This window comes from Desarmillaria tabescens (genome assembly GCF_030435595.1).
Source record: "Desarmillaria tabescens strain CCBAS 213 chromosome Unknown EV420scaffold_62, whole genome shotgun sequence".
NCBI lineage: Eukaryota > Fungi > Basidiomycota > Agaricomycetes > Agaricales > Physalacriaceae > Desarmillaria > Desarmillaria tabescens.
In genome coordinates, this window is record NW_026848361.1 from 96453 (window position 1) to 113341 (window position 16889).

At 48.2% G+C, this 16889-nt stretch overlaps 3 protein-coding genes across 3 annotated transcripts; all 3 read left to right on the plus strand.

Annotated features, from left to right (window-relative positions):
• Positions 1 to 5131: 5131 nt before the first annotated feature.
• On the plus strand, positions 5132 to 5885 carry EV420DRAFT_1070614 (uncharacterized protein). The gene is made up of 2 exons (XM_060465630.1): positions 5132 to 5141; positions 5196 to 5885. Exon 2 carries the CDS (start codon positions 5322 to 5324, stop codon positions 5748 to 5750), a length of 429 nt encoding a protein of 142 aa, XP_060324458.1. The 5' UTR covers positions 5132 to 5141; positions 5196 to 5321; the 3' UTR covers positions 5751 to 5885.
• Positions 5886 to 7780: 1895 nt separating this feature from the next.
• On the plus strand, positions 7781 to 9927 carry EV420DRAFT_1070776 (uncharacterized protein). Its single transcript, XM_060465631.1, has 3 exons — positions 7781 to 8144; positions 8206 to 9579; positions 9632 to 9927. Exons 1-3 carry the CDS (start codon positions 8129 to 8131, stop codon positions 9694 to 9696), a joined length of 1455 nt encoding a protein of 484 aa, XP_060324459.1. The 5' UTR covers positions 7781 to 8128; the 3' UTR covers positions 9697 to 9927.
• Positions 9928 to 16030: 6103 nt separating this feature from the next.
• On the plus strand, positions 16031 to 16474 carry EV420DRAFT_1485193 (uncharacterized protein; the record flags this gene model as incomplete). Its single annotated transcript, XM_060470182.1, has 1 exon — positions 16031 to 16474. The coding sequence occupies one exon, from the start codon at positions 16031 to 16033 to the stop codon at positions 16472 to 16474; it is 444 nt and encodes a 147-aa protein (XP_060324460.1).
• Positions 16475 to 16889: the final 415 nt, after the last annotated feature.

A 16889-nucleotide genomic window follows, 5' to 3' on the forward strand; every position in this document is an offset into this window, starting at 1 on the left:
ATAAATTAGATTTATACATGTTTTCCAAGGGTAGACACCAGGCAGGTGTATCAAGATACTCACTGCAGTGAAAACACCAGCAGTGGTGAACACCAGACTTGAGCACAAGTCTTTTGCCCGATCATCCAAGTTGAACCCGAGTGCTTGACCTTCTTCATATCCATGGCCTCTATGCAGGTTAATGGTAGGTTCATGTCTACTCAGGTATTCATGATCCCTTGGGCCGTGAATAGCCTCCACTTTTGACATTGGCGTTCCTCTCCACAATGAAGGCCCTGGCTCCCTCGTCCTGTATGTGATGAGTGAAGGATAATTGCAATGGATACAGACGACCATACATTTCATTGCCAGGACCCCCATAACCAAAGGGTGCATCCTCGACTCTTTCTTTGCATCGAGAACTTCTGAAAAGAATTCATCAAATGCTGAATATAAAATGCTAACAAAAGAAAGTGTGCACCATAATTATACGCCCCCTCATCAACAAAGTTCTTCCCTGTGATGGAGTTCAAAGCAGGTGAGCCAAAAAATTAAAATCAGGAACAATGAACAAAAATAAGTAGGTCAGTCATGTTTATTTTTTTTCGCCATGCGGATGCATTGGATGATGTCGATAAAGCATCATTTGGTAGGGGAGAGGATGAGGGTACTCACTGGAGTGAAGATGACAGTGGGGATGGTGAAGGCACTAAGAACTGAACACTGAGCTTTTGAGGGAGAGCGAAGCTGACGGATGACTCTTGCTACCAGCCATTCCAAGCACTGACTCACTCAGGAATAATATTGTAGGTTCTCTGTGATTCACGACTTATATCCGTTGTGGGACCAGGTGGTTTGTGAATATTTGATCCCTGTGTTGCTCGGGGATGACGAGTCATTGTATAGATCCAAGGAAGGGGGTAAGGGCTAATTTGCTTCCCCCATCGACCGAGAAAACACTAGTACGAACACACGAATCATCACATACTCGACACCTCACACCCCATACCATGACGGGTTCCATGCTGAAACCCACACAGTCCCCTCCCCTCCCTTCATCTCATTATTCATCATCGTTCTTGAAGATGTCACAATGCGGTACCAGATACCTCTCCCTCTCCTTCACATCTACATTCAACCCGGCCACCCAGCAGACATCCTAGGGCCTAGTAGCCCTCCCATTAAACCCCCACATAATTAAACCTGCAGTCTTCCTTTCTGGGCCATACACCACATCTAAAGAGAACATATTCGAGCTATATTACTGCGGACGCTGGAGGAACCTGGTGTCATCCCTTGTTTGCACCCGCCCGAAGGAACATTCTGTCACTTGTGATACCAAGCTAGGGAATAATGGGTTCGCTGATTTCGGAGTTAGGGAGTAGATCGAACATAATTCCTTCGAGCAGTGGCATGACTGGAGTGAGTTATATATACTTGGATCTATCTACTTTTTACATTAACCCCGTCTCCGGGGGACTGAGTGCAGATGATACATCTTTCTTCTCTTCTTTCGTCTCTTGCCTGGGTCCGAATATCTGAGGTGCGTGGCCTAAAGCAGGAGTTTTCATTTCATTGCTGCTCCGTGATGCAAAACTCAAGGTCTTCTGGATGGTGTTGTCAGTCAAGAATCGAACCCACTGGCGGCATGCATAACCGATGTACCACAGAACCAACTGATTCACACTGCTTTCTTTCACCTAGGAAATACATACCGCCCGACTGAATAGTGAGTGCACAATTTAAGATGTGTCCTCTCCATAGAGTCTGATACAAAACTTACGGACCTGCTTTTGTCTTCTTCTACAACAATGAGCACAGGCACTGTGGATCGATCTTAGAAAAAAAGACGCGTCTGTTCAGCATTCGGGCCGAAATATTTTGCCGTGGGTCCCACGCCACAGACGCATTTCATATCCTCATTCCGAGCCTTGCATGCCGTTCTTATTATTAAGCACTAGTTCTGACGGAAAGACCATCAACAAACATCCCCCGGGCTTATGGCACGTAGCGAGTCACACGAAATAGACCTCCACTGTAATACAGACTTGAATGGAAGTTTGATCAACGCAAAAAAAAAAAAAACGATGAAAGACAATAAGAACTTGAACAAGAAACGAAAAGTTGCCTTTACCTGCTAATGACATTCAAAAATAAAGAAAATACACGTCCTCAATATACAAGCCACCCTGGTACCTCCCGCCAGACAAATTTAAAATATACAAGCACCTAACGCCAACATATGCATCGTGTGAAGAGGCGTGTTCGCCAACTTAACTGCAAGGCAGGAAAAATTTTACTGAGAAGCAAGTCTGAATAGGAGAGATCAGTACGGATAACATGTCAAAAACCTCAGAAACTTGCCTGTGGTTCCGCGAATGGGTATAAAGGAGGAAAGTCTGCGCGAAGCAGACCGAAGTTCCAAAAATTGAGGCTCGAGACAGTAGTCTCGAAGCCTACCACGGCAAATACTGCTGGCCGGGAGAGATAAATTAAAGGGACAGTGCCCAAAGCGCTATGTCAGGATGGGCAGGAACTTCAAAAGACAAGAAACAGAGAGCGAAGTCCCAGTTCAAAGAATCGGTCCGTCGTCAAGAGATCACAGAAGAGATCAATCACTAGCAATCAAAATGTCAGTCCAAACGGCAAACGAATGGAAGTAGGGCTTACCTCCACCAGCGGCCCTGTGTACTGTCCGCAAGGTGGCACCGAAAATACAGGGTGCAACAGACTGCGTGCGGATATACATGACATTGGTTTGGAAAGACAGCCAAACGAAAGGAAAGAAAAGAGAAGACGACAAGATTTACATGACGCAAAACAGGCTGCGTGAATAGACTTGGCAATACCACCAAATGATGATTTCAGTGTGATACGCATCGGCCACCAGCGATGCAACAAAGAAAGGGAAGGCGAGAACAAAGAGCATGGGTGATGATGCGCTCAGTGAAAACGTGTTAGTCGCGCCAGAAAGTCAGGTATAATTCTTGGCTTTAGATGCGCAAGATGGTTTCGTATGTTGTTCACAAAGAGACCAGCCTCAGTCGACGAGATGATCTTCAAGTCAACCTCTTCAATATTCGCAACGATCAACTTGTACGGCGAGGAACATCTTGCAGATAAACTAGAATGACTATCAGAGCTGTCGAAGGTATGATAATGGATATGCGCTCACCATTATGCAATGCTGTGATATATTTGTGGTGTAGTTTCCGCGGCAGTGTTAGTCGTTCACATAGCACCCAGAGTCCCCAGTTCGCCGGCAGATGTCTTTGTAATAGGTCACTGAGAATATCATCATCGATGGTATTTGGCGACACTAGTAATCGTCTGGGAGTGTTACGGTCGATTCATATGTGCGATATCATATCCTATCTAACAATCAGATCAGAGTGGTGTAAAAGAGAAAGGAGCAGAATGTTTACTTTCACAAATGTGGCGTGAAGGTGTAAATGTGGCTCGCCAAAGATTCGACATAAAACGGTGGCGTTGAGAGACTATCAAGATTTGAGCAGTGGCATAGCTCAGAGGGTCGCGACCAAGTTTCTGGGTAGTGTGGCGCCAGTGGCCTATCAGAAGAAAGTCACCCAGACTCATAGCGTTTGTGTGTTGAATGCGTGCCAAGACTGATAGTCGATGTACGCCGTTATCGAAGAGACGATGAAAGCCAGAGCTTGAGCAAGCCTGGTCATGAGCTAGTGGTCGTATTGTAATGAAGCGATCGTGAGCAACTGACAAGCGGCATTGATGTCGAGTATATACCAGTAAAGGCTCCGGGTGCATAGGAGTGGATTGGTCGGGGTGGTGGTAGGGAAGAGAAACAGCGGGGGAAACCACATCGGCCTTTTATAGGAGGAATGTTTGTGCCACCCAAACATACCAAATCTAGATCACCATTCGGGATCAATCACTGAACAAGGGCAAGCTGTGATAAGACGAGTCATTCAGGGCCTAGTCATCGCCCCCCAACCTGACAGGTCCTGAGCATGCATGCTGATCCCTGGAACATTCGCCAAGTCACTGAAAGATTTATATACTCGTTCCTTTCCTCAGGGCCTCCGGTTCCTAGTAAAGGCGGAAAATAAATGAACGAAAAATGGACGTGAGACACTGAAGGAGGTCCTGGCGAAAGACACGTTTTCTATTTCGGGACGTCCGGCGTCTAAACTGGCACCGCCTCGCCTCGTGGCTAACCTCTTTTGAAAACCGACGACCCTTACCTGTGCACAGATCCTAACCACCAAACTCGATGCCCTCGCAGAGACCTTTTCATGCAGCGTAGTGAGGACCCCTTCGGAGACTCGTGCGGATTTCCTGAACCAGGCGTTGGATATGAGTCATCGCAACAGGAATGCACTGTTCCCCTCCCACTTCTCACCCGCCTCCTCGATATTGGCATGTCCTGTATTTGATGAGGGATCGCAGTGCATGTGAGGACGAGGTGGGGACCATACCGATACTTTGTCGCGCGCAAGCCTTTGAGCTTGAAAGTACCGAACACGGCAGATCGGAAAAGGAAGCATCGTGACAACTTCGTGACTTCGCTAGCTATATTTTCCGGCGAGACACCTCACAGCTCACCAATCCCGCAACAACATCGTGAAATCAATGATATCTTGATGCCAAGTGCGTCTTTCTCCTAAATTTTGCTATAACTAACTTCTGTCAATAGAACTAAATGCGTCATCGTTCCCATCCTCGAATCCAGATGCCCATCGATCGACCAAGCGTGAGAAATACCAATATGGCTCAACTGACCAGCACAAACTCGACATGTACTACCCTGCCCTCCTACACCACAGCCCAACACCCCGGTCCTTGTCTTCCCATATGGCAGCGGTAATTTGGATGGTCAGTTGCGCCTTGAACAGCATTGCTTTCCCCATACACGTAAGCTCACGCTCGTTTCGAATGGCCCCCCAGCATTGTATCAGGCTCCCCTCAAAAACAACGCTCTCTTCTCTTCGCGCGCCGACTATGTTTCCCAGAGAAACACCTCTCCTTATCCTCATCTGACTCGAGGCCACAGCTCGCCAATTCTGCAATGACACTTCGTGCAATGAGACCAGGCTGCTTGCGGTATAAGATGCACAGTTAATGGTGGCATCCAGCAAATCATGAAACAAGCAGTGGTTCAAATCGAAGGGAGTCGATAAATATTGGTGCGGAGTGCATCTTTTCTCCTACTTTTTGCTATACCTAACCTCTGTCAATAGCACTAAACGCATTCGTTCTTACCCTCGAATCCGAACGCGCATTTTGAGCAAACCACGAGACAGACGCGAATATGGCCCAACCGACCGGCAGAAACTTGGTGTCTACTCCCTCCCTCGTCTTCTCTCATGGCGGCGGCTTCAACACTGGTGCTCCAACTCGGTGTCCTATCCTTGATTACCGTCTCATCGACTCTGGATAACCTTCCCATCCCCGACTCTTCCCGGCCACACGATGAACATGTCCGTCATCCTTGCCTTCCCAGATCTGTACTCACCCCTATGCTTGCCCTTCTCATACAGCGGCGGATTCGCCCCCACGTCCATCGTCTACTTCTTCTTTACCTCTCGGGGATTCATCATTGTCGTCCTTTTGTTGATCCACCCGTGCAGATCCCCATCACCCTCGGCCACATTTTTGATCTCTCGCCCTCGCCGAATCGTATTCCCCCACCTTTCGTCCTCCTCTCCGGACCAGGACTTGCCAATGTATATGGAAAGACGTTGCTGGCTACTGGCGAGAAGGATATCTTGCTTCCATCCCGCCATGGAGAGTAAGGAGCGATGAAATGGACATAATCACCTCAGTTTGGTGTTTGCGTTTCAGACGGGAATGGGCAGAAGATGTCATCGAGTGGAGGTGCTATGTTCACTGCGCGCACGTCAGCTTTGGTCGCTGGGACAGGGATCTGTGCAAACAACCTTGACTCATTGAATACAGAACCATGGAGATATAGGACATACCTGTACGCCGCTGGCAATGTTCAATAAAAGTTCATTTCTGTATTCCGCGCTCACTCCAAAAGCCAAAAGGGACTACGCGGAATAATGTCCCTCCTCCTTGTAACAGAGAATGGATCTGTAGTAGGTAAGTAAAATGAACGGCTCGTTCAAATTTTATCTCTTTAGCACGTTGGATAACACTGTATCTGGATAGGAAAAAAGAGTAGTGAGAGAGCTCTCAGCTCAGTGCTCACTGAGCGGTCGATTGTCACCGCCGAAAGGGGGAAAAAACCTATTTTGAATCCCTCTACCTCACCCTACTGGGATTCGAACCCAGCTTCTGTGAGCACATACACTTGAGACAAGCCAATCCTAATAACAGCTACACCACCCAATGCCACAAAAGTATTATGTAAGTATTATAAACATCAAAGGGAGGATATTTTATCGCCGTTGTCTCCCAAGTACATCTTGACTTTTCAAACAACGCTACTAGACGAAAATGTTTGTACATGACTTCTTGATGACCTCCAAGGAAAATTAACCCAGTATGCGCTACCAGAAACGCTGGGATGGATGATAACTCGGTACAGTTTGGCAGGAACAGGAGAAATTTATTTACTTATTGTCGAGCCCAGGGGACTGGGTACCTTATTCCCAGTCGGCATTGGATACCGGGGAAGCAGTCGATAGGAATTAATTGACAAGAATGAACTAGGGGTCGTAGCTGCATGTGAGGGGCTGACTGCTTCAACGTGCAATCGTTTGGCCACGAGGAGTCACTTATTCTCGCGCCACGCCATGTCGTCCTCTCCACAGACAGGGAGCCTGAGCGACGGAATCGGTACGCTCCCTGAACCCAATGTACTCGTAGTCCCATACGAATACTAGGAAACTGCAGTCAGGGATGAACCCTGCGTGCGACAATGTAGATATGAGAAGACGAGGAGCGGGATGTTGAGAGTGGTGGGGTCGTATTGGTATGTCTTCTCGCGTTTGGATTCGAGGATAGAGACGAACATGTTTAGTGCTGCACTCGGCACCAAGATATCGTTACCTTCGATTTGGGCCATATTTTACCGCCATTTCCTTCTGGTGCAGGATTGGTGAGCTGAACCTAGGATTGGACGTCTTGCCGGTGGCGTGGAGTGTCACTGGGTTCAGGTAAGCTTGACGCGATGCTGGAAATGAGCACGAGCGCGAATTTATAAGGAGTCTAGGTTGCGGTAGATGATGGAGATGATGGATGCGGAACCCATCGCCGTATGAGAAGACGAGAGCGGGAGGGTAGTACACGTCGAGTTTGTGCTGGTCGCTTGGGCCATATCGGTGTGCTTTTCACATGGTCTTCTCAATTGGCGCACGTTTGGATTCGAGGATAGGAACGAACGTGTTTAGTGCTATTGACAGAGGTTAGTTATATCAAAACGCAGGAGGAAAGACGCACTTGGCAGCAAAATATCGTTGATTTCTCTCCCTTCTATTTGGGCTACCTGCTCCATGGTTTGCTGGATGTTCACTGTCACTATTCGTGTATCTTATACTGCAAGAAACCTGGGCTAGCGCTCAAGCGCTCATCATTAGTGAGCTGAGCGGATTGAGGGGCTTGCCGCAAGGAAATTTAAAAGTGCTGTGTTCGGGTGAACTTGAGCTTGACACAAAGCTAGAGACCAATCGAAACAGGCGCAAGTTTATGGCAGATAGTAACGCGGATGAAAGTCGAGTTCAAGGTGAAATTGGACCTGAAGCTTGAAGCTTGAGCTTGATTGGCGTAGAGATCGGATCTCTTGATCTTCCGAAGCCCCGGCATTTCCCGGGATATTTGGCTCAACGAAGCATGCCAAACAGCGTGACATCTGGCCCTGCCATTCCGTTCTGAATTCGATAGTACTTGTCTTCCTTTATGATCTCGTTCTCACTCGGTTCTGTTCCTCCGTTGCCTCTCACCTACTTCCTTCTTTGTTTGGGTACCGCCTGGTCTGGCGCTGCAGCTACGTCTGCTCATCTCAAGTAGCCTGGGAACGACTGAGTTCTCCGTTTCCTCTGCTACCAGTTCAAGCTTCCCGATCTCAACGGTGCATTTGAACGTGTCGGTGTCGCCAAAACCAATCCTATATCCAGGAACACTGGTGTGAATCAATATCACGACGCCCGAACGACAACTTCTCTCACGAACCTCATCAGAAGAGGAGAAGCACACGTTTCTGGCCAAGATGACGATGACAAGATGTGAGAACGAGGAGTCATACTTTTATCAGTCCTACTGCTAACGAATATTGTGTTTCTCTAGGTACTAATGCGGAGGAATCTCTTATCCTTAATATCCAATCGCAAGCCATCCCTGAACCCAACTCGCCCATCCATTCCCTCCCTCCTGAAATCCTTTCCAAAATATTCCTCCTCACATTCAAAGACGATCCATATTCCATTCTCATGACCGGGGGTCCATGGCTACTGGGGAGAGTCTGCCGCTGGTGGCGAGATATCGCTTGGTGCTATCCTGCGCTATGGTCATCTTTTAAAGTTAACTTGCCACGACAACGGAGTCGAACAGAGCGGCTGGATGTCGAAGTAAGGATACTCCAGGAGGCGTTACACCGGGCCAGGCAGAGCGGACTGTCCATGGACATTGATGCAGATATACTTTGCCATGATCGCGCCGACGCCATCACCCAGACACTGTTGCAGCATGCGCCACAATGGGAAAACATCAGACTCTCAGGCCGTATGGTTGATATTTGGGCCCGCCAATGGTCACGATTCACTGATTCCTCTCCTGCCCGTTTTCCCTTACTGAAGTCACTTCACCTGGATGCTCATTTTCCCAAGGGTCTCCACGCCACCCTCAGCATATTTAACCACGCACCCATCCTCAGACACCTCCGATTTATAATTCTAATACCCCTACCGATGCATTTCCATCCAGATAAAATGCCCTTTCCTTGGTCGCATCTCACACACTTGCACTTGTCTGTCTTTGAGAACGACGGTGCCACCCGGGGGGCCATCATCAAGGTTCTCCGTCTCTGTACAAACCTTGAAGAATTAACTGAGCAGAGTGCACTCTGCTTGGAGCAAGATCCCATTTCCCCGCTGACGCTCCAGAAGCTCTGTTCATTGACTGTCAAATCGTTTCGCTTACTCCAATGCCTTGTCTATCCCATATTGGAATACCTATTATTCACCATGCCCCCTGAGGAACCTGGGCCATCAGGTTCGCTCCCATTATTTCATCAATTCTTTGAGTGTTCTGGGAGTCAGCTGCAGACTCTTGACATCTGCATAATGGGGGATTCCATGGACCCTGTTCAACTATTCTCATACCTTCCCCGGCTTCACAAATTGCATCTCTTCTTTCCAGATGACAATGACAAGGATCCGTCGAGGTTTTTCAAGTGCCTCGGTGATACAAGTGCAGTGCTCCCCAGTTTGTCTGACCTTGGACTGCGTGTAGGCAAGATTTTCACGTGGGATGAGTCTTTGGTTGAGATTATCGATAAGCGATGGCGAGATTCAGGGCTGTCTCGGGTTTGCATTCGGTGTGATGAAGCTTGTGTAGGGGAGAACGGCGACCAGGCTGCTCAAACCTTGTCGTGCATTGATCATCTGAAATCGTTGAAAGCGGAAGAATTGGATATCTCCATCTTGGTTAAAGGAAGTAATGGTGAGTAGATCCTTCGGTGGTACTTGCCGTTGCTGACGTCCTTTCTGTGCAGAGATTCGGTATGACCTATTCGAGGACGATGCTCATAATAATGTTCTATATTCCACTGTCTATTGAATATTCAGCTTTTACTTTCTAATCATAGTGTATATATCTCGAAATCATGTCGACAGGGTTTCGTTTCATCTCTACAGACTCCTACAAATTCCTATGCCATTGCTAACACCAACTTATTGTCGCCCAGTGTAGAGTTCAAAATCCTAGACCCGGGCACATCAAAAACCTGCTGTGAACCAACATCACGATGCCAAGACGACAGCCGACAGCCTCCCTCACGAACCAGATTTTACGGGTCTCCGTTTTTGAATGCGCTCACATCCGGGTGATCTGTCCGAGTTCGGATGCCGATGAAGATCTCTGTTAGTGCAATGGTTGGCATACATCGCACCCTGGGATCGATTCCCTCAGAGATCATATACGTATAGGGAAGCGTTTTTGTCGTTTCACTCCTGCCAGCACCAGCTGGATATAGATTGTCGCAAAAGGAAAAGCCCCTCCCCGATTCTCGTATTCGCAGCCTCAGGTACGCGGCCGTCTACTCAGGAGTACGGATAATCTCCGATCTGACGTCTACATTGTACTCCCTCCTCAGTCTTGACCGGCACAACCTATATTTGATGAGAGAAGGGTGATACATGTGAAGACGAGACGAATATCAAAGCTCGTACGAAGGATTCGTGCCACCCAGTCGGAATCTTTCTTGGTATGGTTCGTAGGCGCCGGGTTAGGAGCATTACGAAACCGAGTACGCACAACAATCATTATCCCCCCCGTCACCAAGACCTCTGCAAAGCGGTAAGTAAAACATGAACCCTCGAACGATATGGGAAAACTGATCAGTCGCGTTTGCTTTTTATTTCGCCATACAGGTGCGTTGGGCGATGTAGATTGAACATCATTTCGTAGGTGTTCAGAGTAAAAATAAATTACTCACCAGCGAAGTTGGTAGCGGTGAAATTGAAGACGATTCAGCTTTTGAGGGGGAGAGAGAGATTCGGACGGATTGTTCTCGCTGCCGACAAGGATCGACTGGCTTGGGAATGACATGTATTCACGCCGCGGGACCGGATGGGTTTACCGAGGCTTATGAACAGTAACAGGTAAGCAAACATGAACGATCAAATGATGAGAGGAGATTGATCAGTCGCGTTTGTTTTGCGTCATACAGGCGCGTTGGACGATGTCGATAGAGCCATCATTTCGTAGGGGATAGAGTAAGGATAAGTACTCACCGGGAATGTTGATGGTAGTGAGCATCAGAACTGAATACGAGTCTTTCGTCCCATCCTCCGATCGTGACCTCCCTCGCATCCACGACGGCATAGTACAGGTTAACGACCTCATGTCTACTCGGGTGTTCATGATCCTATGGGCCGTGAATAACTTCCACTTTGATATCTGTGTTCCCCTCCGCAAGGAATATCCTGGCTCCCTCAACGTCCTGGACCTGTATTCGATGATGAGTGAAGGGTAACTGCAATGGGTCCTGATGACCTGTACAATTTAGTGCCGTGACCAAAGCGGATGCCACCCTCTCAAGGATTCTTTCCCTGCGTCGAGAGCTTCAAAATACATGTCCATCAAGCGCTGGCTACGAATAGAAAGCGTGCACCATAATTATACGTCCCCTCGTCACCAAACGTCCGAGTCCCTCCTGCGATAGAGTTCAGTCCAGGTAATAAAAATGGGAGATGAACAAAAAATAGGTCAGTCGTGTTCGTCGCACAGACACGTCGGGCGATGTCGATAGAACATCATTTAGTAGGGGAGAGAGCGAGAGTACTCACTGGAGTGAAAACGACGGTGGGGATGGTGAAAACATCAAGAATGAGTTTTTGAGGGGGGGCGAACCTGATGGATGATTTTCGCTACCGACCGTTCCGAGTTGAAAGATCTGACTGACTCAGGAATAATATTGTATGTTCTCTGTGATTCCCAACTTATATCCGTTGCGGGACCGGGCGGTTTGCGAATATTTGATCCCCGTGTTGACGAGTCATTGTATTTGTGAAGGAAGGGCGGTGAATGGTATTTTTGTTTCTCCGTCGACTGAGAAAACACCAATACGGACGTACGAACTCATCACATGCTCTACGCCACTACTCTCCTGCTCCACACCGTCTCTTCTATGGCAGGTTCTACGCCAGCACATGTACAGCCCTGCCTCGTCTTTTATCTTCTCCATCATCATACGAGACGTTGTGATGGGTAGTAGAGAACTCTCCTTCACACCTACATTCAACCCGGCCACCTGGCAGGCATCCTAGGACCTTCTAGCCCTTCCATATCAAGCTCGCAGTCCCTCTCTCTGGGTCATATACCACATCTACAGATACTATAATACTCGAGCTCTATCACTGCAGACGCTGGAGGAGTCTGCTGTCATCCCTTGTTTGCACCCGCTCGAGGGAAAGTTCTATCACCCGTGATGCCAAGCTAGAGAATGACGAGTTCGCTGATATTGGAGTTAGGCAGTGGATCGAACATAATTCATTCGAGCAGCGGCATGACTAGGGTGAGTTATATATACTTGGATCTATCTCCTTTTTACATTAACCCCGTCTCCGGGGGACTAAGTGCGGACGATACATCTTTCTTCTCTTCTTTCATCTCTCGCTTGGGTTTGAACCTCTGGCTGGGAGGTACGTGGTCTAAAGCAGGAGTTTTCATTTCATTGCCGCTCCGCGATGCAAAACTCAAAGTCTTTTGGATGATTTCGTCAGTCGGGAATCGAACCCACTGGCAGCATGCAAAACCGATGTACCACAAAATCGACTGATTCACACTGCTTTCTTTCACCTAGGAAATACGTACCGCCCGACTGAATGGTGACTGCACAATTTAAGATGTGTCCTCTCCATAGAGCCTGATACGAAACTCACGAGCCTACTTTTGTCTTCTTCCCCTACAACAATGAGCACAGGCACTGTGGACCGAGCTCAGAAAAAAAAGACGCGTCTGTCCAGTGTACAACTTCAAGAGGTCGTCGAAGTGGCGGCATTCCGGCCGAGAGATTTTGCCGTGGGTCCTACGCCACAGACGCGTTCCCTATCGCCATTACGAGCCTTACATATCGTTCTTGAGCACCAGTTCTGACGGAAAGACCATCAACAAACATCTTCCCTCTCCGCCGGGCTTATGGCGCGTAGCAAGTCCACAAAATTGACCTGCACTGTAATACACGCTTGAATGGAAGGTCGATCGACGCGGAAAAAAACGATGAAAAACAATAAGAACTTGAACAAGAAACGAAAAGTTGCCTTCACCTGCTAATAACATTCAAAAATAAAGATAATACACGTCCTCGATATACAAGCCGGGAAAAAAAACACTGAGAAGCAAGTCTGAATAGGAGAGATCAGCACGTATAGCATGTCAAAAACTTCAGAAACTTACCTGTAAGTTCCGCGAATGGGTATAAAGGAGGAAAGTCTGCACGAAGCAGACCGAAGTTCCAAAAATTGAGGCTCGAGACAGTAGTCTCGAAGCCTACCACGACAAATACTGCTGGTCGGGAGAGATAAATTAAAGAGACAGTGCCCAAAGTGCCATGCCGAGACGGACAGGAACCTGAAGACAGAAACAGAGAGCCAAGCTCCAGTCCAGAAAAGCGAAGTCGGCTGCCGAGAGATCATAGAAGAGATAATTCACTAGCGGTCAAAATGTCAGTCCAAGCAGCAAACGAATGAAAGCAACTTGGCTTACCTCCACCAGTGACCCTTGTACTATACACACTGTTCGCAAGGCGGCACCGAAAATACAGGGGGCAACAGGCTGCGCGAGGATATACATGTCATTGTTTGGAAAGACAACCAAACGAAGTGAGAGAACAAGACAAGATTTACACGACGCGACAGGCTGCGCATTGATATACGAGAATAGATTTGGCGATACAACCAAATGATGATTGCGAGGGACATAAACTCGAATGATCGTCAGAGCTGTCGAAGGATATACTTGAGGTGTAGAACAGAGTCCCCAGTTCGTCCATGATCTGGCCTACGTCGTAATAGGCCGCGGAGAATATCTTCGTCGATGGTTGTTTGCAACACTAATAATCGTCCGTGAGTGTTACGGTGTATTCGGATGCGTCATATCGCATCTAACAATCAGATCAGAGTGGTGTAGAAGAGAAGGAAGCAGAATGCTTACTTTCACAAATGTGATGTGAAGGTGTAAATGTGGCTCAACAAAGATTCGACATAAAACGGCGGATATCGTGCTTCCAGTGGCATAGCTCAGAGGATCACGACAGAGTTTCGGGGTAGTGTGGCCTATCAGAAGAAAGTCGCCCAGATTCATAGCGTTTGTGTCAGATGCGTGCCAAGACTGATAGTCGATGTACGCCATTGTCGAAGAGACGCTGAAAGCCAGAGATTGAACAAGCCTGATCATGAGTTAGTGGTCGTATTGTGGCGAACCGGTCATGAGCAACCGACGAGGATCATTGATGTCGAGTATATACCAGTAAAGGCACCAGGTGCATAGGAGTGGGTTTGCTGGGGTGGTGGTGGGGAAGAGAAGAGAAGAGAAGAGAAGAGAGAAAGAGTAGGGGCCTTTTATAGGACCAATGTTTGTGCCACCAGAACATACCAGATCTAGATATCAATCAGTGGACAACGGCAAGCTGTGATAAGACGAGTCATTCGGCGTCCAGTCATTGCCCCCAGCCTGACAGGTCGTCCCGAGTATGCATTCGCCCAGTCGCCGGAAGATTTATACTCATTCTTTTCCTCAGGGCCTCCGGTTCCTAGTAAAGGCGGAAAATAAACGGACGGCAAATGAACGTGAGGCACTGAGGGATAAGGCAGGGCTAATAATTCCCGATCCTGTTAATAACATGTTATTTAACATCAGGTCGCGAGAGGGTATTTATTCACCAGGTTATTAACAGTTAATAATTCTCTTGTGAAATAATGCGAATGACATGCGAAAAAAGCGATTTCTAACAAAGAAATAACCAAAAACTGGTTAAAAATTCCAGAATTGCTTGTAGAGTGACTCAATTGGCCTTGGTATCGTCCCTCTGACGTGTTTCCAGACACTGTTGACAAGACTCCATGTCATTGGTAACGCCGGAAATTGCGAAAACATTGGTGCAGCACCCGCTTCTGAAGTTGGTGCGGGAAGAAGGGTCAAGATTCATGCTTCTCGTCCGATCCTGTAGCGGGTGATAGCGAGAAAATGTGTAGTTTTTTGTGCATGGCAAAGTGTTAATTATCTGGCAGTGGAATGAGTCGGCACAGCGACCATAGGAGCCTGATTTATTCACCTTTATTCACAAGGTGCGTTGAGGTCCCTTGTTATTAACAAGTTATTAACGTGTTAATAACAATGTTAATAAACCGATGTTAATTAATACTGATTTTTTAGCCCTACCTTACTGAGGGAGGTCCTGGCGAAAGACGCGTTTTCTATTTCGGGACGTCCGGCGTCTAAACTGGCACCACCTCGCCTCGTGGCTAACCTCTTTCGAAAACCGACGACACTTACCTGTGCACAGATCCTAACCACCAAACTTGATGCCCTCGCGGAGACCCTTTCATGCAGCGTAGCGAGGACTCTAGCGTGGATTTCTCAAATCAGGTATTGCACATGGATTATGACAAGGAATGTACTATTCTCCTCCAGATGTACTCCCTTGTCAATCGCCTCCTGGATGTTGGCATGTCCTGTATTTGATGAGGGAACGTAGTGCATGTGAGGACGAGGTGGGAAGCGATACTTTGCCGCGTACACGCCTTTGAGTTTGAAGAAACGCGAAGGAGTGACAAACACGGCGCCCACACCTCACCACTGTACCGTGCCGTACCGTACCACTTGTCACGCGTCGGTACCCACCACGGGCATCACCACCATCACCTCACCTAAACACGACTGTGCACCTCGCACGTCGGCTACGCTTCCCGCCGAGTCACCTCTCATCCGAGTCGGGGACACAGCTCACCAATCCTGCACCCTCCCACATCACAGCCCAACACCCCGATCCTCGTCTTCTCATACGGCGGCAGTAATTTGGATGTTCAGTCTCACGCTCGTTTCGAATGCATCACGCTCCCCTCGAACACAACGCTCTCTTCTCTTCGCGTGCCAACTCCGTTTCCTGGCGATACACCTCTCACTCACTTTCATCCGAGTCGGGGCCAGAGCTCATCAATTCCGCAATGCCATTCCGTGCAACGAGACCAGGCTGCCTGTGGTATAAGATACACCGGTAATGGTGTTATCCAGCAAATTATGGAACAAGGAAGGGCGTCGATAAATCTTGGTGCGGAGTGCTTCTTTTCCTCTACGTATTGCTATAGCGAACTCCCTCTAACAGCACCAAACACGTTCGTTCCCAAACGCGTATCGATTTAGCAGACACGCCAATAAGGCCCAGCACCGGCACATGCCTGACGTGTACTCCGCGCGGCCGGTACTGGTGCGCCAACTTCGCGTCCCTTTCCAGATTACCGCCTCATCGACTTTGGCCTACAGTTTCCCTTCCCTGACTCTTCTCGGCCACTTGATGAACATGTCTGTCATACTTGCCTTCCCAGATCTGTACTCACCCCGATGCTCGCCCTTCTCATACAGCGGTGGATTCGCCCCCACGTCCATCGTCTACTTCTTCTTTACCCCCCAGGGATTCGTCAACGTCGTCCCTGTCATGCAGATCCCCATCACCCCTGGCCACGTTTTCGATCCCTCGCCCTCGCAGTATCGTATTCCCCTACCTTTCGTCCTCCTCTCTGGACCAGGACTTGCCAGTGGATATGAAGAGAGACTACTGGGTATTGGCGAGAGGGACATCTTGCCTCCATTCCGCCATAGAGAGTGCAAGGAGAGATGAAATGGACATAATCACGTCAGTTTAGTGTTTGCGTTTGGGCTGGGAATGGACAGAGGAGTGGAGGTGTCATGTTCACTGTTCGCATGCTGACTTTGGTCGCTTGTATAGAGATTAATATCCTTGACTAGAATCAAATCTCAAATCTCTTCTGCACATTGGATGACACTCTATCTGGATGGGAAGAATAAGTAGTTTGCACCGACCACTAATAAAACAAACGAACTTCCTGAGCCAGCTGCTGGTGAGAGAGCTCACTGCTCAGTTTCAGAGAGTGTTGACTCGGCACTGCCAGAAAGAAACCAAAAACAACTTCGTTTCGGAGCTCCGACCTCACACCTCACGCACTGGGATTCGAACCCAATTCCGTGAACACATTTCGAAAAGAGGTGGCGGGCGCTTCCCGATAACCAATACA

What these genes read in the sequence shown, in the direction of transcription:
- EV420DRAFT_1070614 (XM_060465630.1), top strand. Translation starts at nt 5,322, where the DNA reads ATGGCGGCGGCTTCAACACTGGTGCTCCAACTCGGTGTCCTATCCTTG.
- EV420DRAFT_1070776 (XM_060465631.1), top strand. An exon ending in CTTGGTTAAAGGAAGTAATG is followed by an intron (nt 9,580 to 9,631) that starts GTGAGTAGATCC and finishes CTTTCTGTGCAG; the next exon opens with AGATTCGGTATGACCTATTC.